The sequence below is a fragment of the Macaca mulatta genome, chromosome 19 (assembly GCF_049350105.2).
Source record: "Macaca mulatta isolate MMU2019108-1 chromosome 19, T2T-MMU8v2.0, whole genome shotgun sequence".
NCBI lineage: Eukaryota > Metazoa > Chordata > Mammalia > Primates > Cercopithecidae > Macaca > Macaca mulatta.
Window position 1 is genome coordinate 22,081,366 of NC_133424.1, and position 27,703 is coordinate 22,109,068.

At 40.8% G+C, this 27,703-nt stretch overlaps 1 protein-coding gene across 3 annotated transcripts in view; it reads left to right on the forward strand.

Moving 5' to 3' along the window:
• The first annotated feature begins 1,257 nt into the window (after window positions 1-1,257).
• LOC721315 (uncharacterized) overlaps window positions 1,258-27,703 on the forward strand; it is a 219,091-nt gene continuing 192,645 nt past the window's right edge. For all 3 annotated transcript variants that reach the window (XM_077978585.1, XM_077978586.1, XM_077978587.1), the window contains exons 1-3: window positions 1,258-1,404; window positions 15,674-15,800; window positions 20,839-20,934. In XM_077978585.1, coding sequence (XP_077834711.1) covers window positions 1,402-1,404; window positions 15,674-15,800; window positions 20,839-20,934 — 226 coding nt within the window. In that variant the 5' untranslated portion in view covers window positions 1,258-1,401. The remainder of the gene's footprint in view (window positions 1,405-15,673; window positions 15,801-20,838; window positions 20,935-27,703) is intronic.

Sequence of the window (27,703 nt, forward strand, 5' to 3'; positions counted from 1 at the left end):
TAAGACAAAAATAAAAAATCTCCAAACTCCCGTAAGTTTGTTTATATGCTTTGGCTTTTTATTTTTTAAATTTAATTTAATTTAATTTAATTTTTTTAGAAAGGGCTCACTCTGTCACCCAGAATGGAGTGCAGTGGCTTGATCAGGGCTCACTGCAGCCACAACCTCCTGGGCTCAGGCAATCCTCGTACTTCAGCCCCTGAATAGCTGGTACTACAGGTTCAGGTCACCATGCTAAATTAGCTGGGCGTGGTGACGGGTGCCTGTAACCCCACCTACTCTGGAGGCTGAGGCAGGAGAATCACTTGAACCCAGGAGGCAGAAGTTGCAGTGAGCTGAGATCATGCCATTGCACTCTAGCCTGACTGACAGAGCAAGACTGTCTCAAAAAAAAAAAAAAAAAAAAAAAATTAAGGTTGTTTCAAGTTAAAAAACAAAAAGTCTATTAAAATAAAATAGAAAAAGTCAAAAAATGTGAGATTATAAAATATGTATGAAAATCTAGGGTGTTCAAAAATGACGTTTGATGGATTTATTTATAAGGTTTTACTAAAATTAGGTTTAGTTTTTGTTTTGTTTTGTTTTTTGAGATGACATTTCACTCTTGTTGCCCAGGCTGGAGTGCAATGGCCCAATCCTGGCTCACTGCAATCTCCATCTCCTGGGTTTAAATGATTCTCCTGCCTCAGCCTCCTGAGTAGCTGGGATTACAGGCGCCCACCACCACGCCCGACTAATTTTTGTATTTTTAGTAGAGAAGGGGTTTCACCATGTTGACCAGGTTGGTCTTGAACTTCTGACCTCCAGTGATCCGCCCGCCTAGGCCTCCCAAACTGTTGGGATTAAAGGCGTAAGCCATCGCGCCCGGCCTTTAGTATTGATAATACACTATTACTAAAGTAAAAATTGGTTTACTTTTGAACAAAAGTTTTATGTATTATTAACATGACAGTAAAATACATCTGTTCACAATTCGAATACATTTAAAAAGAGAGAAAGTAAGGAAGAGATAGAATTTTCCCATGCTCTGGGGTGGGCCTGGCTCAGCTCAGGGAGGAAGCCCTGCCTGAAAGGGCTGCAGCCTAGGCTGGCACTCTTTCTTCATTCAGCCCAGCATCTGATCACATCTTCTGTCACTCAGGGCCTGAAGGGACGGGGCCTTAAACATTATCCAATCAGGGACGCTGGGCTGGGAACGTCCAATCAGGCACGCAGCTGGAGGGGACAGGGCGGCTTCCTGGACGTGGTTGAACCTTTGACTCTCGCTGCAGCCGGAGGTCAAGGTCTTGCCTTTATTGCTGTGTGTCCTCTGCTCCTAGAGGCCCAGCCTGTGTGGCGCTGTGACCTTCCTGTGTTGAGAGATCCACAACGAAGTCGCCAGGACCCCCTGGAAGCCTAGAAATGGTGAGTGTGCCCGGTCCGACAGCCCGAGAGAGTGGCCGGGGCTGGTTGGAACTGGTGGGAAGTGGCTGTGGCGGCACTCTGGCCTCCCCGCAGTCAGCTCCACATCTGCGCCCCGAGTTCTCCTTGCCTAGCTGGACCTCAGTCCCCTTTAGCCATAAGATGGCGGCTGCGCTGACAGCCGGCCCCGGGCGTCCTGTTTCTTCCCTGCGCTGTGACTGTGCCCTGGCCTGGAGCCAGGGCTACTCTTGGGGCAGCTCTGCACCCGCAGCGCCGGAGTCTCCCCCAGATGTGCAGGGACCATGGGAGGGTCGTCGGAGGAGAATCCTGACTCGGGGTGTGGTTTCATGAATGGGAAGAGCTTTGGTCCGTGAGGTTCCCAGTTCCTGCTTTCTCCTATTAAAAATTTACGGAAGTCACCGCAAAAATATTAAGGAATTTAATCAAAGAGTGATTCCAAAATTGTAGAGCACCCAGCTATGGGTTGTAGTTTATGATCTATTGAAGGGGTTTGACGGAAAGAGTTTTATAAGGTGCATAATGAAGAAAACCACATTCAATAATTGGTTAGGTACAGTTACGTAGTTTCTTTTCTTCTTCTTTTTTAAGTCAATAAATATTTATTCAAGGAATTCCATGTTGTGATTTCTTCCACTGTCCATCAAGATCACTTTAGATCTCTAAAGAGCTGGAGTCAAAAGATTTATCTTCAAGTTTACTCTTTTTAATGGAACTTGATCCAGTTGTCCTGTCAGCCCTACATAACAATAACATAAAAGTAAATTTCACATTTCCAGAGATGATTGTACAGTGAGTGAACATGAATGAGTCCTAGAACCAGCCTGAGTTAACTCTGCTACAAACTGCTTGGTTATTAGCAACCCACAAGGGTTACAATACAAAGGCAAAGCACATTTGCATGATTCAAGCGATCTAGGAGAATTTTTAAATCTCATTGATTACTGACGAAATAGTTATTAGAAAAAAAAGAAAAATCTCATGTGGTTCACATTATATTTGTATTGCATTTCTGTTACAGTTAATCAAGAAACTACAATTACGTAGTTTCTTGTTTTGTTTTATTATTATTATTTTTTGAGACAGAGTCTTCCCTCTGTCACCCAGGCTGGAGTGCAGTGGCACGATCTTGGCTCACAGCAAGCTCACGCCATTCCCCTGCCACAGCCTTGCGAGTAGCTGGGACTACAGTCGCCCACCACCTAGCCCGGCTATTTTTTTTTTTTTTTGTATTTTTTAGTAGAGACGGGGTTTCACCGTGTTAGCCAGGATGGTCTCCCTCTCCTAACCTCGTGATCCGCCCATCTCGGCCTCCCAAAGTGCTTGGATTATAGGCGTGAGCCACTGAGCCCGGCCTTGTAGTTTCTTAATTTGTAACATTAAGATGGAAATTTCTTGGTTATGTAATCAGAGGTTAATTGGCAGTTCATAGTGTGTTAAGCCTGAATTTTTTTCCCCCCAATGTAGTAATTTACAAAAAATGCATTTGTATTAGATTTTTTTTTTTTTGAAACCAAGTCTCACGCCCAGGCTGGAGTGCAATGGTGCCATCTGGGCTCACTGCAATCTCCGCCTTTCAGGTTCAAGTGATTCTCCTGCCTCAGACTCCCAAGTATCTGGGATTACAGGCATGTGCCACCATGCCCAGCTAACTTTGTATTTTTACCAGGGACGGGGTTTCACCATTTTGGTCAGGCTAGTCTCGAACTCCTGATTTCAAGTGATCCACCTGCTTTGGCCTCCCAAAGTGCTGGGATTACAGGTGTAAGCCGCCGCGCCTGGCCGAAGTAGATTTTTTAAAAGTAGAAATTAGGAACTAGAGCCTTCTCAGTCTAACTGCCAGCCACTTAATTATTTTCACACCCCACAAGGAACTGCTGTTTCCTTGCATTTTTCACATGTGTCCCAAGCAGGGCCTCAAGTCATTTCGCCACCCCCTATTTCTCCAGCCTGACTCTGGCTTGCAGTAAAATACTTAATTTCCACTTCCTTCTGACATTCCCAAATGCCAATTTCCCTTCCCTTATTCACATTATCAACTATTTGTCCTTTAGTGTACATTTTGATACCTATTTTAATCATTTTTTGACAAAACATTTGATGGCACATTTAAAAAGATTTGTTTTCTGTTTGTAAATATTTTTTTCTTCTGTTTTCCCTAGACACAGATATCAGAATGTTTTTGGATCAAGGTTTCCCTTTGGAAACTTTATAGGGAGATGTGTCCTCAGCCACCTTTCAGTTTTTTCTTGGACCTGAGATTCAGTACTGTCTGGGGAAAAACCAGGATACCCGCCATGGCTATGTCTGCGAGAGTGTCTAGTGAATATCAGTTCCTGGGTCATTTTCTCCCATAAGATAACCTGAGGTATGGAGTGTAGCCTCTCATTTCCCATAAGACAACCTGAGATATGGAGTGGAGCCTCTCGAGAGCAGGTGAATGCCCTGGGGCTGAGAGGCATCTTCCGGTGCGCTGTTTTTTTGGAAAGCTATCCCCTTGAGATATTAATATTGTCTTTACCAACCCAGCTTCCATTTCTTGGAGAGACATTGTTGTTCAGACAATCAGATGTTGGTATTGAAGGGGAAACCAAAATAATTTTTGCCCCTGGATTCTCTTAGGGGACAGAAAAATAGTGAAATAAAAATGGTAAAAAGTTTGTGGAAAAGAATAGCACTCCAAAGACAAAGAAAAAAACTGACCCCAGTGAGATGGTGCAAGAACTTGCAAAGTAAAATGTACCTGGGGCACTCACTGTGGCAGAGTTCAGAGGATGATTATTGAGCACTTAAGTGAACAGGATGGGGTGGGAGAATCTCTCAAGTAATTGGATGGCCTGACTTGACACAAGAGTCAGGCATATCTGTACCTTCAAATGATTTTGTTCACTCATTTTAACCTCAGTTTTATTTCTTTTATTTATTTATTTTTTTTACATAGAGTCTCATTCTGTTGCCCAGGCTGGAATGCAGTGGCACAATCTCTGCTCACTGCAACCTCCACCTCTCAGGTTCAAGCAATTCTTCTGCCTCTGCCTCCAGAGTAGCTGGGACTACAGGCGCACACCACCATGCCCAGCTAATTTTTGTATTTTTAGTAGAGACAGAATATCACCGTATTGGTCAGGCTGTTCTCGAACTCCTGACCTCGCGATCCATCCGCCTCGGCCTCCCAAGGTGCTGGGATTACAGGCATGAGCCACCAAGCCCGGCCGTTTTTGTTTGTTTGTTTGTTTGTTTTAAGACAGTGTTTTCCTCTGTCACCCAGGCTGGGTGCAGTGGTGCAATCTCCTCATTCCGAGTTCCGAGTTCAAGTGATTCCGAGTTCAAGTGATTCTTATGCCTCAGCCTCCCAAGTAGCTGGGACTACAGGTACCCGCCACCACACCTGGCTACTTTTTGTATTTTTAGTAGAGATGGGGGTTCGCCATGTTGATCAGGCTGTTTGAGCTCAAAATTCTGACCTCAAGTAATCTGCCATCCTTGGCCTCCCAAAGTGCTGGGATTGCAGATGTGCCCAACTGACCTCAGTTTTTTAACTGTAAGTTGCATTTTATTAGTAGGTCTTAAAAGGTAAGAAAATATTTACAAAGGGCATAAAAAAGGTGAATTTCAAAAAAATAATATCTAATTATATATTTTATTTGTTGAAAATTGTCATTCACCTTTTTCTTTCTCAGAGTGAATTTAGGAGTTTTTTCAGGTGTTTTGTTTTTTGTTTTTTGTTTTTTTTTCTTGGAGACACAGTCTCACTCTGTCACCCAGGCTGGCGTGCAGTGGCGGGATCTTGGTCACTGCCAGCTCTGCCTCCCCGGTTTATGCCATTCTCCTGTCTTAGCCTCCCGAGCAGCTGGGACTACCGGCGCTTGCCACCACACCCAGCTAATTTTTTTGTATTTTTAGTAGAGATGAGGATTTACCATGTTAGCCAGGATGGTCTCCATCTCCTGGCCTCATGATCCGCCTGCCTTGGCCTCCTAAAGTGCTGGGATTACAGGCGTGAGCCACCGCGCCCGGCCCATAGGTGTGTTTTTTAATGACTGATTAATTTCAAACAGAATTCCATCTAGCTTTTACAATGTTAGCTACTGAGGAAAAAAATAAAAATTTTTCTTCCATTTTCTTCCATTTCCATTAATATATTTCCACAAGAAAATGTGGTAGATAATTGATGAGTTACATAGATTCGTGGAAACATCAGTTTCTTTTTTCGCAGGGTGAATTTGCAAAAATAAATATGTTTGTTCTATATTCTGTTATTTTGATTTCTGAATTTAATGGTAAATTTTATGTGATGAAACTTGGTACCTCCTAGAAGGTTCCCATATAACTATTTACCACATTATTTTTAATACAAAAAATAAAATCATGCTTTATTGTCCAAAAAAAAAAAAAATACATTTGCTTCTCTTACTGAGGTACAAAAGGTAAGCATCTTAACATTTTTCTTACATGAACACTGTTTTTGAATCATTTTGCTGGATTTTTCAAACAGTTTCAAAAACTAAGTAAATGACTCTGACATAGTAATTAAAGCTTGAGCCCAATGACTACAAGATAAGGTTAATTTTGAGCCAGCAAAAGGAGGTTATTAAAGGCCCAGTTAGTTCCTTCTGGAAAGCCTTTCCTGCAGATGTCCCAGCCTGCTTACCCCCCAGCGGTGGAAGAAGCCTCCATAGTGAGAGAAGCTACAGAGCCCTGCAAAGCTGGGGCCCCACAGGCAGATGCAGTTAAGGTTAAGAAAGAAGGGATTTGGGGGTCTTACTGAAGATAAAATTGTTACTGTTTTGAGGCAGTTTCGAGAGGTTTTAAAATAAACCAGTTAGACGTATATATAAAAAAAAAAATTGAATTCCAAAGGAGTATTGCAAAAGGAGGAAGTACCAACTATAAGATCTTTAAGGATTGCAAAGATTAGGTAGAAAAGGGCTTTTTTTCCTAGGGAAAAGCAAATAAGATTAGAAAGAAGGTGAGGCGAATGTTTAAACGAAGGGTGAAATACTCAGATTTTAGATCAGAGAATGTTTTAACCTGAAGTCAGTGTGTTCTAAGGAGTGTTCTTCAGACAGTGAATCTGCAGTAGCATAAAATGAGGTCGTATGGTGGCTCAGAGTGAGTGTAGCTCAGAATTTAGGATCCTGTGGGAAGAAAATAAACTTAAGTTTGATTAAAAAGTATTTTATGTTGACCACTGAAGGCAAATTCAGCTGATTTTTTTAATGAGAAGAAGAAAATATGCAGAGTGTTTTCCTGGCTGTGTATTAGGTAAGTAAAGAGAGCAGCATCTAAGTCATAATGGGAAGGGTGTTTCTTCTCATAAAATGTTCCTGGAGAACACAGAGGATAGAGAATTTTATTAATCACAGCTGTTTATTATCTATATGTATCATCTTTTCCCACCCATTTTTTTGATTCTATACTTTTCTTCCATTTGACTTTTTGGGGTTTGTATATTATTTGAAACCAGTAAATATAACTACAGTGTTCTGTTGAGTTCTGTGAGTAACTCTATCAGATTATTGGATTTCAGAAAGGAGAGTCCCCAATTTTTTTTTTTTTTTTTTTTTTTTGAGACAGAGTCTTGCTCTGTCGCCCAGGCTGGGGTGCAGTGGCCGGATCTCAGCTCACTGCAAGCTCCGCCTCCCGGGTTTAGACCATTCTCCTGCCTCAGCCTCCCGAGTAACTGGGACTACAGGCGCCCGCCACCTCGCCCAGCTAGTTTTTTTGTATTTTTTAGTAGAGACGGGGTTTCACCGTGTTAGCCAGGATGGTCTCGATCTCCTGACCTCGTGATCCGCCCGTCTCGGCCTCCCAAAGTGCTGGGATTACAGGCTTGAGCCACCGCGCCCGGCCGAGTCCCCAATTTTTAAATAGTACCTCAGAAGCATAGATGGGGCCCATGGAGTTTGTGACTGGCATCTGCAGTCATGACAATGTTGTGGGACTGAGCCCTGAATCAGGGTCTGTGCTGACTCTGGGTGGTGTCAGAATTCAAGTGTTAGACAATGAGTTGGTGTTGGAGAATTGTTGGTGTTCATCAAACTCTGCAGATTTGGTGCCAGAAGAAAAATATCAGACTCCTGGCCTGGAATGAAACTCTGGGTGTCTGGGAATGGGAGGCTCTGCTCTCCTCTACACGGGCTGTCACACTGCCCCTTGTTCTTTGATTTCAGATCTCCTCCCAGGGTGACAGAGGACTGAAAACTTAAAGGAGATCTGATGACAAACTCCCTTTTGTCACAGCTGCCAGCAGAGGATTTCCACCCACTCACAAACACTCACTAGACATTGATGTGTCCACACCCCTCTCCGGACAAGGCACCACCCTCAGAAATTTTACCACAGCATTTTTGATCCTAGTGGTTTTTTTGGCCAGAAATCTACAAAAGTGTCTATGAATCTCCTGGCATATCTATTTTCAGACACTGAATCTGCAGTAGCGACCTGTTTCTCCACCAGCCTAGGGTTTGTAATCTTATCTGCCTTCATGGGCCCAGAAATAAATCAGAGTACAGCCCCACCTGGGCCACTACCTATAGCACAAACCAGTCCTTCTACCTGCCTTGTACTCTCTCCAACCCGGGGACTTTTTTTTTCCTTTAACTTTTATTTTTGATTGGTTCAAGGGTACACGTGCAGCTTTGTCATACAGCTAAAATTGTACCATGGGAGTTTGGTGTGCAGATTATTTTGTCCCTGCAGTACTAATCATAGCACCAAAAAGGTATTTTTTCTGACCCTTTTAGTCCTCCCACCCTCCATCCTCAACTAGGCCTCAGTGTGTTTTTCTCCTCTGTGTTCTTGTGTTATCATTAACTCTTACTTACAAATAATATGCATTTGGTTTTCTGTTTCTGCATCAACTTTCTTTTTTTTTTCTTTAATTTATTTATTATTATTATACTTTAAGTTGTAGGGTACATGTGCATAACGTGCAGGTTTGTTACATATGTATACTTGTGCCATGTTGGTGTGCTGCACCCATCAACTCGTCATTTACATCAGGTATAACTCCCAATGCAATCCCTCCCCCCTCCCCCCTCTGCATCAACTTTCTAAGAATAATGATCTCCAGCTTCATCCATGATGCTGCAAAGGACATAATCTTGTTTTTTTTGTTGTTGTTCTGGTAGAATTCAACTGTGAATATGTCTGGTTCTGAGCTTCACTTAGTTGTTAGGCTATTTATTACTAATTCAATTTTTTGAGCTTATCTATGTATTTAGGGCTTTGATTTTGTGTGTGTGTGTGTGTATTCAGTCTTGAGAAGCCTTGAGAAATTCAATAATTTTTTCATTTCTTCTAGATTTTTATTTGTTTGTTTATGTACATGGCAGACTTCAGTATATTTTTGTGGGGTCAGTGGTAATGTTATTTTCTAATTGTGTTTATCTGTATCTTCATTAATCTAGCTAGTAGTTTATTTACCTTTTTAAAAAAATAGATTTAATACCTGGATTTCTTGGTATTTTGTAGTTTTTCATGTCTAAATCTCCTTCATTTCAGATCTGACTTTTGCTAGCTTAGGGGCTGATTTGCTTTTGTTGCTCTCAGTCTTTTATTTATGGATTCAGGTTGTTAAACTGAGATCTTTCTTTTTGATTGAGGATTTAATGCTATAAATTTTTCTTTTAACACCGCCTTAGCTGTATTGCAGGGATTCTGATGTGTTGTACTTTAGTTCTTACTTGTTTTAAAACACTTTTTGGTTTCTGCCTTAATTTCATTATTTACCAAAAAGTTATTTAAGTGTAGGCCATTTAATTTTTATTTAATTATTTAGTTTCCAGTTGTTTTATTGGTATTGAATCATATTTTTCTTTTCTTTCTTTTTTTTTTTTTGAGACAGAGTCTCGCTCTATCGCCCAGGCTGGAGTGCAGTGGCCGGATCTCAGCTCACTGCAAGCTCTGCCTCCCGGGTTCACGCCATTCTCCTGCCTCAGCCTCCCGAGTAGCTGGGATTACAGGCGTCCACCACCACGCCCAGCTAGTGTTTTGTATTTTTTTTAGTAGAGCTGGGTTTTCACTGTGTTAACTAGGATGGTCTTGATCTCCTGACCTCGTGATCCGCCCGTCTCGGCCTCCCAAAGTGTTGGGATTACAGGCTTGAGCCACTGCGCCCGGCCTGAATCATGTTTTTCTTAAGCTGTAATCTGTGTGTGTGGTTTGTATCATTTTGGGATTTTTGAATTTGCTGAGAATTGTTTTGTTTCTGATTGTGTGGTGAATTTTAGAGTATGTGCCATGTGATGATGAGAAGAATGTGTTTTGTGGTATTTTTAGATGAAGAGTTCTGTAGATGTCTATTAGGACTATTTATTTGGTAAAGTGTTGAGTTCAGGTCCTAATATTGTTAATTTTTTTCTTCAATGATCTGTCCATTAGTGCCTGTGAGATGTCATCTCTGATTATTACTGTGTCAGATTCTAAGTCTCTTCAAAAGTCTCTAAGAACTTGCTTTATTCATGTGAACCCATGGATTTTTTTGTAACACCTTTCTCTCTTCTGCTTTTCCCCCCATAAACATCCTTTCAAGTGCACACAGTGTGCAAAATTCAGATGTCCAAGAGTTCAAGAACTTGTCCAGAGACCTGCTGTTTTAAGAGAAAATATAAATTATAAATAAGAGGCTTTATTCTCATATGTGAAAATAAGGGAGGATAAAAATATGTGAAAATAAGGGAGGATATAAATTGATTTTTATAAAAGGTTTAGATTATATGTATATATTTCTTCTGCTTTTTGAAATATATGTAAATCATATTAGCAAAGAAACAAACCTTTTGTCATTCTTTTTGACTCAGAATTGTCTTTATCTGCGACTTGAGATTCATTGCTTTTTGTCTTGGCAAAAGATTATTTTTTTTTTTATCTTTAGTCTTTAAGGTAGACACAGACTTGTTCAGAGTAAAGTTCATTCAAGAGCATAATAAAATTGAGCACAAAGATCAGATTAAATTTACCAATACAGAATAACAAAGACCAAAAGATACTGAGTAAGTTCTTTGGCAGAAACCTGGTTATCCAAGGTGATTATTTGCAGGCTGACATACTTACACTGCAAAAGCCAGAAGAGTTCAGTGTATAAACTGAACAGTGGAGTCTGTTGTACTTGGGTTACTTCAGTACAGTTAGTGTAGTTATGTGTAGTGTTTGTAGACAACCTGCATTCATATAAACAGTATTTCTACAGCAGTATGAAATTAAGGCCACAATATTTACTTTGATTGAATTCCTTAGTTATTTTAATATTATTATTCATATTTTTGAAATATAGTGTTTCAACCGAATTATAGTTCAGATAATTTTTAAAAATCTTCCACACATTATGACTAGTACATAAAATTATTCATACTTATATATTTATATCTGATACCCAAAAAAATTTCCCATTAAATCGTTATAGTAGATATTAGTCCGACATGCTTATTAATGTATCCAGTGGGAATAATTATAGGTAAGCATAATTTTAGTGTCATATATTTTACCAAATTAGTGTGCTGCTATTAGAGGACAAATAAAGACAGGTGACATGGCTACCTAGAAACTGTAATAGCTCTCCAGTCAGCTATGTTGCAAGCTCTAATATATTCTACTATATTAACACAGTCAGATTTCAATTTTTTATAAAAAAAAGTGCTGGTGGAAGTTGTCAGATATATTCCAATATAGATCTCACATTCAATGGTTAGGAAATGCTCATGCCTGTAGTCCGGGCTACTTAAGGCTGAGACAGGAGAACCCCTTTTTTTTTTTTTTTTTTGAGACGGAGTCTCGCTCTGTCGCCCAGGCTGGAGTGCAGTGGCGCGATCTCGGCTCACTGCAAGCTCCGCCTCCCGGGTTCACGCCATTCTCCTGCCTCAGCCTCCCGAGTAGCTGGGACTACAGGCGCCCACAACCGCGCCTGGCTAATTTTTTGTATTTTTAGTAGAGACGGGGTTTCACCGTGGTCTCGATCTCCTGACCTTGTGATCCGCCCGCCTCGGCCTCCCAAAGCGCTGGGATTACAGGCGTGAGCCACCGCGCCCGGCAGGAGAATCTCTTGAACCTGGGAGGAGGAGGCTGCAGTGAGTCGAGATCACACCATTGCACTCCAGCCTGGGCAAAAAAGTGAGACTCAGTCTCAAAAAAAAAAAAAAAAAAAAGGAAAGAAAGAAAGAAAAAAGAGAAAAATCGATGAAGCAGTCATTGTTCCTACCATCCTGGCAGTTTTAGTCTAGACTAGCAACTGGAAAAGTGGTTGAATTATACATCAGATGGTGGGTACAATAAATAGATGTGTGCAAAAAACTTGGGTTTTATTTGAGCCACTTTCTTTGTATTGTGGTTTCTCTTTTTTTTGGAGGGGGGACAGAGTCTCTCTCTGTCACCCAGGCTGGGGTGCAGTGGCCGGATCTCAGCCCACTGCAAGCTCCGCCTCCCGGGTTTAGGCCATTCTCCTGCCTCAGCCTCCTGAGTAGCTGGAACTACAGGCGCCCGCCACCTCGCCCAGCTAGTTTTTTGTATTTTTTAGTAGAGACAGGGTTTCACCGTGTTAGCCAGGATGGTTTCGATCTCCTGACCTCATGATCTGCCCGTCTCGGCCTCCCAAAGTGCTGGGATTACAGGCTTGAGCCACCGCGCCCGACCTATATTGTGGTTTCTGGTGGCTACACCTGAACTTACAACCAGAAGAGTCTTAATTATTATTTGTGTTTCTTTTACCCTGCTAAGAATACTTATTTTTCTTCTAAAAAAATTATTCTAGAAAACCTTAAGGGATTTTTTTTTTTGAATTGCCTATTAGCATATAATATAAATTTTACAGGGCAGTGGCTAAAAAAGGTTAAAATTATAAAAACTCAGATTTAAGTTTACTTAAGTAAGCTTTATAAAAAAAGAACTGACAATACCCCCCAGTGGCATAGAGAACAGAATTGTACATCGGCCCTCTACTCTGCCCCAGCCCTGTTCATATTCACCGTTTTTGGAATCCTTATTTATGTCTGGCTCTACCCTGGAGTCTTGCCTCAAAGAACTGATTAGAAGAGATCAGAGTTTTGGGTCATGAATCCTGTTGCCTTTTTAGAGCTGGTGCTCAACATTTTCTGAAACTTAAAAGCAGATAAATGGGAAATATAAAGTATATATTATAGGATCTTTTCAAATTTTTTATTAAAACCAGTGCTTGCAGAGACATTATTTAGCAGCTTGTTTTCTGTTCCTGCAGATCTAGTAGTTGATTCATAAGTCACAAGAAAGTAAACATAAACACAATAAAAATTTATCTAAATTTTATTAAACTCTTTCCAGCTGTATCCTTTCATCTGTCTATATTTAGCTTTTATTCTATGCATTTTTTGAAAAAAATAAATGACAGATCAACAGAAATAGAAATAAAAATGCTGGGTCCTTTAAAGCCTTGGAATTATTGAACACGTAGTATCAACTCACAGGGTGTTATTAGGATTAAACCACATAATGTGCTATCACAGTGCTCTGTAACATCCTATTGAGCCCATAGTACCTGCTTAATAAACACTGCATTAGTACATGTGCACATGTTCTCCAAACGCAGACTTACTCAGAAATTACTGCTTTTTTTTTCCTCTGTAAACTTTAAAGAGTCAGCAAAGAATATAATACTTTAGATTGAAGAATGATTGTCTTCATTTGTACTAGAATATATGTGTTGCGACAAGAGTGCTACATGTAAGGGACTCTGTGTTGTGCCTCATTTCTCTAACTAATGCTAATAATAAGCCCAGGGGGAGCAACATCATGATTGACAGGGCACTTGTTTAAAAGACCCATTTATGGACACTTTCCATACCTCAGAATTACATTTCATAGAGTAGGGCCAAAATTACCAAGTGATTTTATAAGCTCATTAGAGCTTGAGAGGAAATGCTTAATTAAGGGATTATCAGCCCAGGCTTCCAATTAGTATCACCTGGTCATTTTGCAGAACTCTTTTTACTTGTGCCCTGTCCATGGATTCTGTTTATTGTTCTGGTGCAAGCCACCATGTTGTTGTAATTAAGTGGCTCATGTGACTCTAAGGTGAGGCCAGAATCAAGTATGAGGAATTCAAAATACATTCATGACAGTTAAGTTCCATCTTTGCATTAAAGGGTGGTCCAAGAACCTATTCTGTTTGGATTTGGTAGGGACAGTACAGCATGGCCCATATTTCCATTGCTGTAGCAGAAATTGCTGGTGCCTGTGTCAGGGGATGGCTCCTGAGGACAAAATAAAGAAAAGTGCATTTTTATCTCTGTGGAAGAGATAAAGGACACAACGGATGGAGTTTTTCTGTCTTGGTCCTTCTGCCTATGGATGTGGTGAGAGCAGGTAGACCTGTGGTGCTGACACTTTTAAAGGCATATTCTCAAGATGCAGGTGTAATTTGTCCAGAAAACTTTATCTGAGAAAGGACCGTAGAGAAAGAGGAGAAATATATAAAAATGGCCTTTTCTTTTTCAGCTAAACATGTCTCAGATCAAGATCTGTGTCCACTCTGCTTCCTTCAGGAAACATGCGTTTGGTACTTGCAAACCTGTATTTCTGTACTTGTGTTTTTCCTCCCTTATAAGTTTGTCTTAACTACTTTAAAAAATTCTTACAATAATCAAAGTCTCTGAAAAATATACATTTTTTCTATATACCAGAGCCTTTTCTATATCACCGCTTCTTATATGCCATGCAGAAATCTCACTGTGAATTTATAATCTGCAATATTAAAAATGTCCTTTTGTGGCTGTTGAACGTGGAAGGTGTAGATACTCCAAATTCCTGTTGGGGAAAACCTGGTGTTTTTAGTGAAGACAGAGAACATGTAATGTTGAGGTTTCATCTGTGTTCTTTATTATGTCTATGCAGTACAGGATTAAGAAAACACTCATTGAAGCAGTATGGTATTTGTTACCCAGAAAATTCTAAAAGAATTGTTAGGAGATACCTGCTCTCTACAGTGCTAAAGAAAGACTACTTAAAATCACTATTAAGCATTACAGCACATGGGAGATATCTCTATCTTGAACTTTCCATAAAACTAATGTTTCCTTATGGTGAAATTCACACTATAATTTACCTTTCAGGGGGCGGTATCTCAGCAGCAATGCTGTGTCCTTCTGGGTGCATCAGGACATTATAAAAGTTTGTTCTAGTGTAGTTGATGTTAATAAATCACTTAGTTGATAAGCTCTCTGACACATTTTTTCACTATAGAATTATTTTTCTCTTCATCATTAAGTATCTTTATGCAGCTGATATGAACAAACCAACACATTTAATCTGGCAGCTGCCCTTCTTTCTTAGGTTTCCTTTGCATTTATCTGTTTTTGGAAAATGAAGGCTCTCATCTTTGTTTACAAACCAGAAAAACTGAGAAAAACACAGACTTATTCAATTACTGGATGTTTGACCAAATAGTCTTTTTGGGCCAAAAACATTGGCATACTGATGAGCTTATTAGAAATTCAGCAACTCAGACTTTATCCTAGAACTTCTGAAAAATAAAAAATCTGCAGTAACAGGATCTCTAGCTTATTGTACACATTAAAATTGGAGTGACATCTGCTAACTCAACATGTCTGTTCCATCTGAATCATATACAAAACTATGTCTTTTCCATCTGAAAAATTCAATTAATTCCTTTTTTTTTTTTTTTTTTTGAGATGGAGTTTCACTTATGTTGCCCAAGCTGGAGTACAATGGTGTGATCTTGGCTCACTGCAACCTCCGCCTCCCGGGTTCAAGTGATTCTCCTGCCTCAGCCTCCCAAGTAGCTAGCATTGCAGGCATGCACCCCTACGCCTGGCTAATTTTGTGTTTTTAGTAGAGACGGAGTTTCTCCATGTTGGTCAGACTGGTCTCGAACTCCCAACCTCAGGTGATCTGCCCACCTCTGCCTCCCAAAGTGCTGGGATTACAGGCATGAGTCACCACGCCCAGCACACAATTAATTCTGTATGGTGTAAATACAGCACTCAAAATTGTACGTGCTAGTGTTTGTGCCCTCAATTTATACTTTATTATCTAGAAAAATATTACATATACACTGATGTTATGGATCTTATACCACTTTCTTTTGTCAGAGTTAGAGAAAACATTAGAGAATATTTCTGTGTTGAAAACTATTTTATTGAATAATTTCCATTCTGCTTATAAGTCAGAACCAGCTCTCTTTACTTTCTCCATTTTACCTTGAGTGAAATTAAAAATTCTGCCCATGACCAATTGGTAAATATGTGTGTTTGTTTGTGTTTTCCAGGGATCACTGACATTTAGGGATGTGGCCATAGAATTGTCTCTGGAGGAGTGGCAATGCCTGGACACTGCACAGCAGAATTTATATAGAAATGTGATGTTAGAGAACTACAGAAACCTGGTCTTCCTGGGTGAGAATAACTTTAATACGCAATTCCTAGTATATGCTACAGGTTTCATTTTGCTGCAGACCTTATTGGACTGAACAAAGGACGATGAACGTGAGAATAAAGACAAAGACAAAAGAGTATATTTGGAAGAAGTGGTCAGGGGGCTCCTTGCTTCTAGTGAACAAGGGACCTGAGCTTCTATAGCCCTTTTGTATTTACTAAGTAAAGGAGATAGGGAGGAGGAGGAGGTTGTGGTCAGTTGCTTGACTTAACGCAGGCCTACATGACTGTATTCTTGAAACAGTACTCTCCAGATGTTCCAGTAGATAACCACAAGGAGCATGGCACCAGGGGATGACTGCCCTCAGTGTACCTTCTGGTGGCAGGAGCAGATGCGAGTTTGCCCACATTCTGCATTCATTATAAACAGTTTACTCTTTGATCATATAGCCTCCAGTGGAATGCTGAGTTGGTCATGACCCTCAGGCTTTCAGCTCCCAACGTTTCCCCCTTTCTGTTTAGCATTAACCGAATGAATGTAAGGCCAGGTTGGGCAGCTCTCATATTCTGGTCCATCCGATTTTACAGACTATGAAGAGAAAACAGAGAACAGCATTACTCCAAGAACCACATATGAGATTTTAATGTGGTGCTTTAGATAGGTCCAAGGATTGAGGCTCTCCGGGCCTTGCTGGAATTCGATCCAGTCTTCTAAAGAAGGCTGAAACTCTTGAATTTGCCTATTTAAATCAAGAATTTTGTTTTGTAATTCATCAGTATTAAAGGTGATGTTGGATGTGAAAGCTCCCTGCAAATGGGCTCTCACAAGGCCCCATGGATACTCACTTTGGTTATGTTCTAAGTTGGTTACACAAATATGAGTGTGATTTAAATGACAACGCAATTGCTGTTGCAATTGAAGCTTTGTACTTGTTCTCCTCAACATAGAACTGTTGAATAGAACTATGCAAAGCTACAGAGGACATCACAACAGAAGTTATTAGTGTGACCAAGGAAACAATAGCAAAAATTATCATGCCTAAGGCTCTATGGACACGATGAGTAAGTTGAGTTAGAAGAAGTTTCATGAAGTGCAAAGAAGGGGTGGCAGCCCAAGACTCGGACAGATTAACAGGAATCCATAGCCCAGGAATGCGACCCAAAATGGGCCAAAATTGGGGCTAATTTTTACCGGATATTACTGACACATCAGCTCCTGTTTCAATAAGCCCATAAAATTTCTTTCCTTTAATTTGCACTACACAGCTGGGTCTATTAGAGACTATGGGTTGTGATAGATGGATTTCTCATGTAGTTGTGCTCCCAAACCCTTTATTTCCTCATTTCTCCTTTTGTGGAGAAGGGTGTAATTTACAGGACATAAGCAATAATTACACTATATATTCCCCTGGTTCAAAAACCCAAAGATCTTGTGACATTAAAACTACTTGAATTTCTCCTTCATAATCAGAGTCAACTACTCCTGGGACTACAGTGATGCCTTGCAAGTTAAGGCAGCTATTGCCTAAAATTAGTCCCATGTGTCCTGCTTGTAAAGGTCCCCAAAGTGACAGTGGGTACTTTGGTAGGTTTGTCTCCTGCAACTAATGTAATTCTTTCTCTGACTGGGAGATCTAATCCAGTACTTCCTGGTGTTCCTGGGGAGAGGAAATCAATGTTTCTCCTGGGACCAACCCTTTAAATGGGGTTGTGGTCTGAAATGGGAATGCCTTCATTGTTTGAGGGGCCTGGGTCCAGGGCCCCTTGTCGTTTCCTGACAGGGGGTTGTCATTATGATGAAATTTTGAGTGGCACTGATTAGCCCAATGATTTCCACTGTTGCAGCCCAGTGATTCCCTTTGTTACAGTGAGGACAGAGTCCTGGTGTTTTTTCTGCTCAGGGTTGGGGGCACTGCATTGTAAGGTCCTTTCTGTCCTGGGATCTGGTGACATCCCTTTTTGAAATGTCCAGTTTTTCCACAATTATAACATTTTTCCACTTTAGGGTTTGACCCTTGGCTCCTTTTAGATCTGTCCACTACTAAACTAGCCATTACTTGTGCTAACATTGTGGAACAATGAAATTCAATTTCTACATTCTGACAAGCTTTAAGGTAATTCCCCAATCTTTTTGTGAATCTCACAGGAGCCACTGCTCACTTGCAATCTGCATTTGTGTTTTCATAGGTTAGAATTATAGTAAGTATTTCTGGAGCAGGGACATGAGGGATCTGATGCCACACTGCCTCTAGCAACCATGCGATAAATTGTGCATAAGGCTCTCATGATCCCTGCATGATATGTAGAAAGGCTGCACTGGAACTCCCTCTTCAGGTATTGTTCTGCAAGCATGCTTGGCGGCTAAGGCAGACCCGTGGTAAGCAGCCTCTGGGAATATTAATTGTTGCACCAGATCTGAAAATGGGCCACTGCCTGTCATCATTTCCTCTGTAATGTTTCCTTGACCAGTGGCGTGGTTCTACCTTGCCTGATCTGCACACATTTCTTGCCAATTTAAACTCCATGTCAGGTGTGCCCTGGTGGATAAGCAAGTGCAAGCCAAATGTTTTATATGAAAGGGTGGGAGGTGCATGGCTCTGAACACTGATTCTAACAGCCCTGTAGTGAATGGGGTTTGCACTCTAGTATTAACCACACTAACTTTTAATTCTTTTAGTAATTTAAACTGTACAGGAGTGTGCTTATGTAAAAGATGTTGTGGATTGTTCGGATCAGGCCTCACAGTAATAGGAAAAGCACAAGGTCCTAAAGGCTCCCCAGCCACAGCAGCAGCATGCAAAATTATTTTGTATGGGGGTTTCTACTTCTGTTATTGCAGGGGGTGGCAAAGGCCAATTCTCCTCTCCTTTCTCCTGCTTAGCAAGTGGCCAATTCTCCCCTTTCTTTTGCTCATTATTTTCAATAGGCATTGTCGGAGGAACAAATTATCTTTTTAATTCTTGAGACTCAGAACCTGACTCTTGTTGTCTGACAGAATAAGAAGGAGACAGCAGCAGTAGGACTGTGCAAACCAAACCCCAAGCAGAAAAGAACAGAAGGGTCTACTTTAAGGCCTTTTTGATGAACCCATTTCAATCCGTCTCCTACTCTGTCCCAATTTTCCACATTGAGAGTGCCTGCCTGCAGAAACCATAAGTTATACGTAATAACCTCCTTCAGAAGCTTAGTTAATGTCTGTGAATTAACTTGAGCTCCAGACTGTTTCAACAGAACTTTAAGCAACTGCACATAAATGTGTTTCTTCAATAGACAAATTCTGCTCATGTTACCTTGATTCAGAAAGTTCCCATTCCCAGTATTTCTTTAGAGCACTGACCTTATATCCACTTCTGGCAATTTTGTCTCAGGGTCCCCATTCATCTGGTCAATTTCACTTCTGCTCCAGCAGACCTTTCTTCATTCATGTCTCAAAGTCCCTGTGTGTGGATGCCGCTTTGCTGCAGACCTTATTGGACTGAACAAAGGGGGATGAATGTGGGAATAAAGACAAAGAAAAAAGAGTATATTTGGAAGAAGGAGTCAGGGGACTCTTTGCTTCTAGTAATAAGGGCCCTGAGCCTCTATAGCCCTTTGTATTTATTGAATCAAGGAGATAGGGAGAAGGGGGAGGTTGTGGTCAGCTGCTTGACTCAGTGCAGGACTGCACGACTGCATTCTTTGAACAGTAGTCTCCAGATGTTACAGTAGATAACCTCAAGAAACATGGCACCAGGGAGTGACTGCCCTCAATGTACCTTCTGGTGGCAGGAGCAGAAGCGAGTTTGCCCACATTTTGCATTCATGATAAACAGTTTGCTGTTTGATCATATAGCCTCCAGTGGAATGCTGAGTGGGTCACGACCCTCAGGCTTTCAGCTCCCAACATCATTTCTTTTTTGTATAATTTCTTTTTGGTAATTTATGCTTTCAGATTTTTGTTTTCAAGAAAATCATGGGGATTTTTCCATATAGAAAAAAAATTTCAAGATGTTTCATCTTGACCTGAACTTACCACATTTTTGAGCTGATCTGTGTCCTTCACTTTAGATTAATGGTAATTTCAAAAGTTTGCTGGCAGGCCGGGCGCGGTGGCTCAAGCCTGTAATCCCAGCACTTTGGGAGGCCGAGACGGGCGGATCACGAGGTCAGGAGATCGAGACCATCCTGGCTAACACGGTGAAACCCCGTCTCTACTAAAAAATACAAAAAACTAGCCGGGCGAGGTGGCGGGCGCCTGTAGTCCCAGCTACTCGGGAGGCTGAGGCAGGAGAATGGCGTAAACCCGGGAGGCGGAGCTTGCAGTGAGCCGAGATCGCGCCACTGCACTCCATCCAGCCTGGGTGACAGAGCCAGACTCCGTCTCAAAAAAAAAAAAAAAAAAAAAAAAAAAGTTTGCTGGCAACCCCCAAGTTTTAATTCAGTAGTACCAGGTGATAAAATTAAGAACCTGCAAAATTAGAGTATTTTCTAAATATTTAGAAATTTCTGTTATTGTTGGGGACCAGCCTTAACACCACCTGTAGGGTACATAAAGTGTGGTGGGGATGAAGGAATGAGAAGGGGTGAAACGGTGAAAGGGAGGCGGTGTGTCATACACCTAGAGTAGTGGTAGTTGGGGTACATTTTCTTTGTGCTGAAGCAGCATAAACTTAACTACTGATTTATTCTTTAACTTATCAGAGAGCAGCTGTGGGGAGTGGGCCTAACTGGGAGCCAGCATATCTGGCCACATTCCAATGCTTCAAAGGAGTATCTTTCTCCTTGAGCACAGTGTTTATAAATAAGGGAGCAGGTCAAGCTCTGGTCATGGGAACGTGATGGTAATAAGGAGGCTTTCCTTCTCAGAGACCTCCTGTAACTTTCCACAACTTATTGTCCCATATTTTTATGGCCAGTTTATGCAGGCACTCCATAAGCCTTTTTCCCAACATGTTATAATTTAGTATTTTGGGATAAATGTATTAGAATATTCTATTACATCCTCTTTACTGAGCACATTACTAAGTTGGTAATTGGAGAATATGAGCAAGACGCATGTTGTTCATTTTTAATAAAACAGGTATTGCTGCCTTTAAGCCAGACCTCATCATTTTTCTGGAGCAAGGAAAAGAGCCCTGGAATATGAAGAGACATGAGATGGTGGAAGAACCCCCAGGTAGGTGAGAGTGAATACAGACAACATGGATGAGAGGTCCAAAGTCAAGGAGGAAGCCAGTCCTTAAAGTGATTCTGGAAGCTGTGCTCCGAAAGAAGTAGTTTCTGGAAAGCCTTATTTTTATTTTTATTTTTTAATTTTCTCTCACACACGGGCATCTTCTGTCTTATGCTTTTAAAATTTCTAAGATTTCTTCTTTCACTTCCGTAATCTTCCTTCAAGTTTACAGTGACAGCTAAAGTACTGTTCATGGCATACAAGAGAGTGAACATTCTGACTTTTTGTTTGTTTGTTTTTGTGGACACACAGATATCTGCATAATTTTAAGATACTCCATGTTAAACTATCTTTTACATTCTCTTTTTCCATCATTTCTGAAATGTGTGAGACTAGTGGTTTCTGTATCATTGAGTTTTTTTGGTTCATTTTTCTGCACATTTCATTCTGTTTTTATTACTATAGTCTTGAAATATAGTTTGAAATTTTAAAGTATGATGTCCTGCTTTTTTCTTTTTCTTCAAGATTGCTTTGGCTATTCACAGTTTCTTGTGGTTTCATGTAAATTTTATGATTGTATTTTTCATTACTGTGAAAAAAAAACACTGGAATATTGATAGAGAGTTCACTGAATCTAGAGAGCACTTTGGATAAAATGGCATTTTAACATTTATTCTTTGAATTGATAGACATAAAATATATTTAAATTTATTTGTGTTCTCATTTTTCATTGATAAGTCTTTCACTTGAAAACTTTTTCAGCTCGTCAGTTAAATTTGTTCTCAGATATTTATTATTTTAGTGTGATTGTAAATAAGATTGTTTTCTTCCTCTTTTATCAGACAGTTTCAGTGTATGGAATCATAACTTATACTTGTATGTTAATTTTATATTTTGCTAATTTATGGAGTGTACTTATTGGTTTCAAAAGGTTTTAATGTACTGTTTATGGTTTTTTATAGAGAACATTGCAAGATCTACAAACAGCAACATTTTACTTATTTGTCTTTAATTTCAGTGACTTTAAATTTTTTTTGACTAATTTTTCTTCCACATCAAGTGCTGTGTTAAAATAGAGGCATTGACAATGGGCACAATATACTTTTGCATTGGTGTCTGAATTTGAAGGAGCAAACACCTCTTAAAGTTTTTGTAAACTTCAAGTTTAAGGTTTCAGAGGGTAAAAGTCTTTTGTTGGGCCCCTAGGGTGACAGAATGCCCTCTGGGTTTGTAGTTGAGTGGGGTTGTAGCTTGGTCACAAGGCTGCTGGCTCTGGACTAGGGTTGGCTTATTGGAAGGGGCTTGGGTAATTGTAATTCTCATTTTATTTTTGGACAGAGTAAATATCCTTCAGGACTTTACTCAGTAGGATAGATGCTAGGGCAGGTTCTACAGTTAGGTCTGCATATGGTGGGCTTTGTATTAGGATGTGGATTAGTATGGTTTTCACTGAGTACTAGAGAGGATTTCTGAGGTCACTGTGGCTTTCTACATGGGCAGAAGTGGCCATGAACTGTGACTTAGGAAGCTGGAACTGCTATTAGGACCACAGTAAGGACCAAGGTCTGCCAGCCTGCCAGCATGGGTCTAAATTGGTATCTCTCTCCGGGCTTCTGGAAGACTTAAGACCTCTCACAAACTGTGGCTGGGAGGAGTTTGGGATGATTACACAGTAAGTTCAAAATTCTCAGTGGGACCAAGTTGGGTGGGACATTTTCTGTGTCTGTAGTCAAGAGCAGGGATCCTGTAGTTTGCCACCTGAATGAAAGCTTGCCTTCTGAAAAGGGTGCTCCTCGACCTTGGGCTCGGCAAAGTTTCACAATTCTCTCCCTGGATCTCAAAGCTCTCTTAAAGGCACTTATTTCTGAGATGGCGTCTCACTACATAACCCAGATTGGTCGTAAAATTTTGGCCTGAAGCCATTCTCCAACCTTACTGTACTATGTAGCTGTCATTACAGATGTTAACCATGATGCCTGGTTCTCTCATTAAGACATTTTTGTCACAGATGACTGACAAACTTTCTTGCTGTTACGGGTTAAGCAAATAGGAGACCTTTTTATTTTTATCTGTTTCTAAGTGTGTAAATGCTTTATATCTGTCTGTCTCATACAATCTTTGTCTTTTTGTGGCTGAGTCATTTCATTTTGCATAATGTTATCAAGATTTATCTTTATAATTGGTAGAATATTTTCTGCTTTTTGAAAACTGAGTGATATTCCAGTATTTTTATATTTCAGATTATATTTACTGAATGATTTGGCAATAGAAATTTGCATTGCCTTTACCTATTAGCTTACAGTAATAATTATTGCTCTGTAAATGACTTCTCATATGACCATGTTAAAGTATATGTAAGTGTTGCATTCTATTTTATTAGTCTAATTTTTCTTCCTTATACTTATACCAGATTGTTTTAGTTCTGCAGCTTGGAATGTCTTTTGAAATCAGGAACTTTAATGCCTGCAATATTGCTTTATTATTATTATTATTTTAAGATTGTTGGGAACTCTATTGTCTTGAGATTCTATATACACTTAGGGTTGCTATTTCTATTTTTTCAAAAATGCAATGAGAAATTTGAAAAACATTTCATTAAATTTGTAGATTACATTAAGCAGGATGAACATCTTTACAATATTAACATTACAACCTTTACATAAGAGCATGCTCGAGTGTTTTGTTAAATTCATATATATACACACACATATAGTTTGTTTGTTTGTTTGTTTTTGTCTTTTTGAGATGGAGTCTTGCTCTATCACCAGGCTGAAGTGCAGTGGCATGATCTCAGCTCATTGCAACTCCACCTCTTGAGTTCAAGTGATTCACCTGCCTCAGCCTCCCTAGTAGCTGGGACTACAGGTGTGTGCCACCAAACCTCGTTAGTTTTTTGTATTTTAGTAGAGACAGGGTTTCACCCATGTTGGCCAGAATGGTCTTGATCTCCTGACCTTGTGATTCTCCCACCCTGGCCTTCCAAGGTGCTGGGATTACAGGTGTGAACCACTGTGCCTGGCCTATTTTTTTGTTTTCAGTTGTTTTCTATTTTTGTTGTATACTTGCAATCGAGTTTAGTCATAGAAAATAATTCATAAAATTTGTTTTAAAAAGTTTGGTAAGACTTCTTTTTTGGCCCAAGATGTGATCTATCAAGAAATATATTGTATGAGCTATTAAGAAGGGTGTGTATCCTGATGTTGAGGAGTGCTCTCTATACCTCTGTCAGAAATAGTTGTTTTATGCCTCCTTTATGTAGTCTGTTTCCTTATTAATATTCTGTTTTGTTTTTTTAATTATAATTTAAATTCTGGGGTACATGTGCAGAACATGCAGGCTTGTTACTTAGGTATGCACGTGCCATGGAGGTTTGCTGCACTCATCAACTCATTATCTACTTTAGGTATTTCTCCTAATGTTATCCCTTCCCTAGCCCCCCACCCCCCGACAGACCCCCGTGTGTGATGTTCCCCTTCCTGTGTACCTGTGTTCTCATTGTTCAACTCCCACTTATGAGTGAGAACATGCTGTGTTTGGTTTTCTGTTCTTGTGTTAGTTTGCTGAGAATGATGGTTTTCAGCTTCATCTATGTCCCTGCAAAGGACATGAACTCATTTTTTTTAATGGCTGCGTAGTGTTCCGTGGTGTATATGTGCCACATTTTCTTTATCCAGTATATTACTGATGGGCATTTGGGTTGGTTCCAAGTCTTTGCTATTGTGAATAGTGCTGCAAAAAACATACGTGTTCATGTGCCTTTATAGTAGAATGATTTATTATCTTTTGGGTATATAACCAGTAATGGAATTGCTGGGTCAACTGGTATTTCTAGTTCTAGATCCTTGAGGAATCAACACATTGTCTTCCACAATGGCTGAACTAATTTACACTCCAACCTGCAGTGTAAAAACTTTTCTACTTCTCCACATCTTCTCCAGCATCTGTTGTTTCCTGACTTATTAATGATCGCCATTCTAACTGGCATGGGATCGTATCTCATTTTGGTTTCGATTTGCATTTCTCCAGTGACCAGTGATGATGTGTTTTTTTTCATATGTTTGTTGGCCATGTAAATGTCTTTTTGAGAAGTGTCCATATCCTTTGCCCACTTGTAAATTTGTTTAAGTTCTTTGTAGATCCTGGTATTAGCCCTTTGCCAGATTGGATAGATTGCAAAATTTTTCTCCCATTCCGTAGGTTGCCTGTTCACTCTGAGAATAGTTTCCTTTGGTATGCAGAAGTTCTTTAGTTTAATTAGGTTCCATTTGTCAATTTTGGCTTTTGTTGCCATTGTTTTTGGTGTTTTAGTCATGAAGTCTTTGCCCATGCCTGTGTTCTGAAGAGTATTGTCTAGGTTTTCTTCTAGGGTTTTTATGGTTTGATATGGAACATTTAAGTCTTTCATCCATCTTAATTTTTGTATAAAGTGTAAGGAAGGAGTCTAGTTTCAGTTTTCTGCATATGGCTAGCCAGTTTTTTCAACACCATTTATTAAATAGGGAATCCTTTCCCCATTGCTTGTTTTAGTCAGTTTTCTCAAAGATCAGATGGTTGTAGATGTGTGGTGTTATTTCTGAGGCCTCTGTTCATTCCATTGGTCTATATATATGTTTTGATACCAGTACCTTACTGTTTTTGTTACTGTAGACTTGTAGTATAGTTTGAAATCAGGTAGCATGATGCCTCCAGCTTTGTTCTTTTTGCTTAGGATTGTCTTGGCTATATGAGGTTTTTTTTTTTTGGTTCCATAAGAAATTTAAATTAGTTTTTTCTAATTCTGTGAAAAAAGTCAATGGTAGCTTGATGGGGATAGCATTGAATCTATAAATTACTTTGGGCAGTATGGCCATTTTCACAATATTGATTCTTTCTATGCATCAGCATGGAATGTTCTTCCTTTCTCTTTTTTTTGTTTTTTTTTTTAGACAGAGTCTTGCCCTGTCGCCCAGGCTGAAGTGCAGTGACACGATCGAAGCTCGCTGCAAGCTCCACCTCCCAGGTTTGCACCATTCTCCTGCCTCAGGTTTGCGCCATTCTCCTGCCTCAGCCTCCCAAGTAGCTGGGACTCCAGGCGCCCGCCTCCAGGCCCTGCTAATTTTTTGTATTTTTAGTAGAGACAGTGTTTCACAGTGTTAGCCAGGATGATCTCAATCTCCTGACCTCGTGATCCATCCGACTCGGCCTCCCAAAGTGCTGGGATTACAGGCATGAGCCACTGCGCCCAGCCATGGAATGTTCTTCCATTTTTTTGTGTCCTCTCTTCTTTTCTCTCTCTTTCTCTCTTTCTTTCTTTCTTTCTTTCTTTCTTTCTTTCTTTCTTTCTTTCTTTCTTTCTTTCTTTTTCTTTCTTTGTTTCTCTCTCTCTCTCTTTCTTTCTTTCTTTCCTTCTTTCCTTCTTTCTTTCTTTTTTTTTTTTTTTTTTTTTTTGAGACGGAGTCTCGCGCTGTCACCCAGGCTGGAGTGCAGTGGCCGGATCTCAGCTCACTGCAAGCTCCGCCTCCCGGGTTCACGCCATTCTCCTGCCTCCGCCTCCCGAGTAGCTGGGACTACAGGCGTCCGCCACCTCGGCCGGCTAGTTTTTTGTATTTTTTAGTAGAGACGGGGTTTCACCGTGTTAACCAGGATGGTCTCGATCTCCTGACCTCGTGATCCGCCCGTCTCGGTCTCCCAAAGTGCTGGGATTACAGGCTTGAGCCACCGCGCCCGGCCTGCTTGCTTGCTCACTCTTTCTTTCTTTCTTTCTTTCTTTCTTTCTTTCTTTCTTTCTTTCTTTCTTTCTTTCTTTCTTTTCTTTCTTTTCTTTCTTTCTTTTCTTTCTTTCTTTCTTTCTTTCTTTCTTTCTTTCTTTCTTTCTTTCTTTCTTTCTTTCTTTCTTTCTTTCTTTCTTTCTCTTTCTTTGTTTCTCTCTCTCTTTCTCTCTTTCTTTTTTTTTTTTTTTTTTTTGAGACGGAGTCTCGCTCTGTCGCCCAGGCTGGAGTGCAGTGGCCGGGTCTCAGCTCACTGCAAGCTCCGCCTCCCGGGTTCACGCCATTCTCCTGCCTCAGCCTCCAGAGTAGCTGGGACTATAGGCGCCCGCCACCTCGCCCGGCTAGTTTTTTGTATTTTTAGTAGAGACGGGGTTTCACCATGTTAGCCAGGATGGTCTCGATCTCCTGACCTTGTGATCCGCCCGTCTCGGCCTCCCAAAGTGCTGGGATTACAGGCTTGAGCCACCGCGCCCGGCCTTCTCTCTTTCTTTCTTTCTTTTTCTTTTTTTTTTTTTTTTTGAGACGGAGTCTCGCGCTGTCACCCAGGCTGGAGTGCAGTGGCCGGATCTCAGCTCACTGCAAGCTCCGCCTCCCGGGTTCACGCCATTCTCCTGCCTCCGCCTCCCGAGTAGCTGGGACTACAGGCGTCCGCCACCTCGGCCGGCTAGTTTTTTGTATTTTTTAGTAGAGACGGGGTTTCACCGTGTTAACCAGGATGGTCTCGATCTCCTGACCTCGTGATCCGCCCGTCTCGGCCTCCCAAAGTGCTGGGATTACAGGCTTGAGCCACCGCGCCCGGCCTTCTTTCTCCCTTCCCTTCCCTCCCCTTCCCCTCCCCTCCCCTCCCCTCCCTTCCCCTCCCCTCCCCTCCCTTCCCTTCCCTTCCCTTCCCTTTCTTTCCACAGAGTCTTGCTCTGTCACCCAGGCTGGAGTGTGGTGGCAGAATCTCTGCCCACTGCAAGCTCCTCCTCCTGGGTTCATGCCATTCTCCTGCCTCAGCCTCTGAATAGCTGGGACTACAGGTG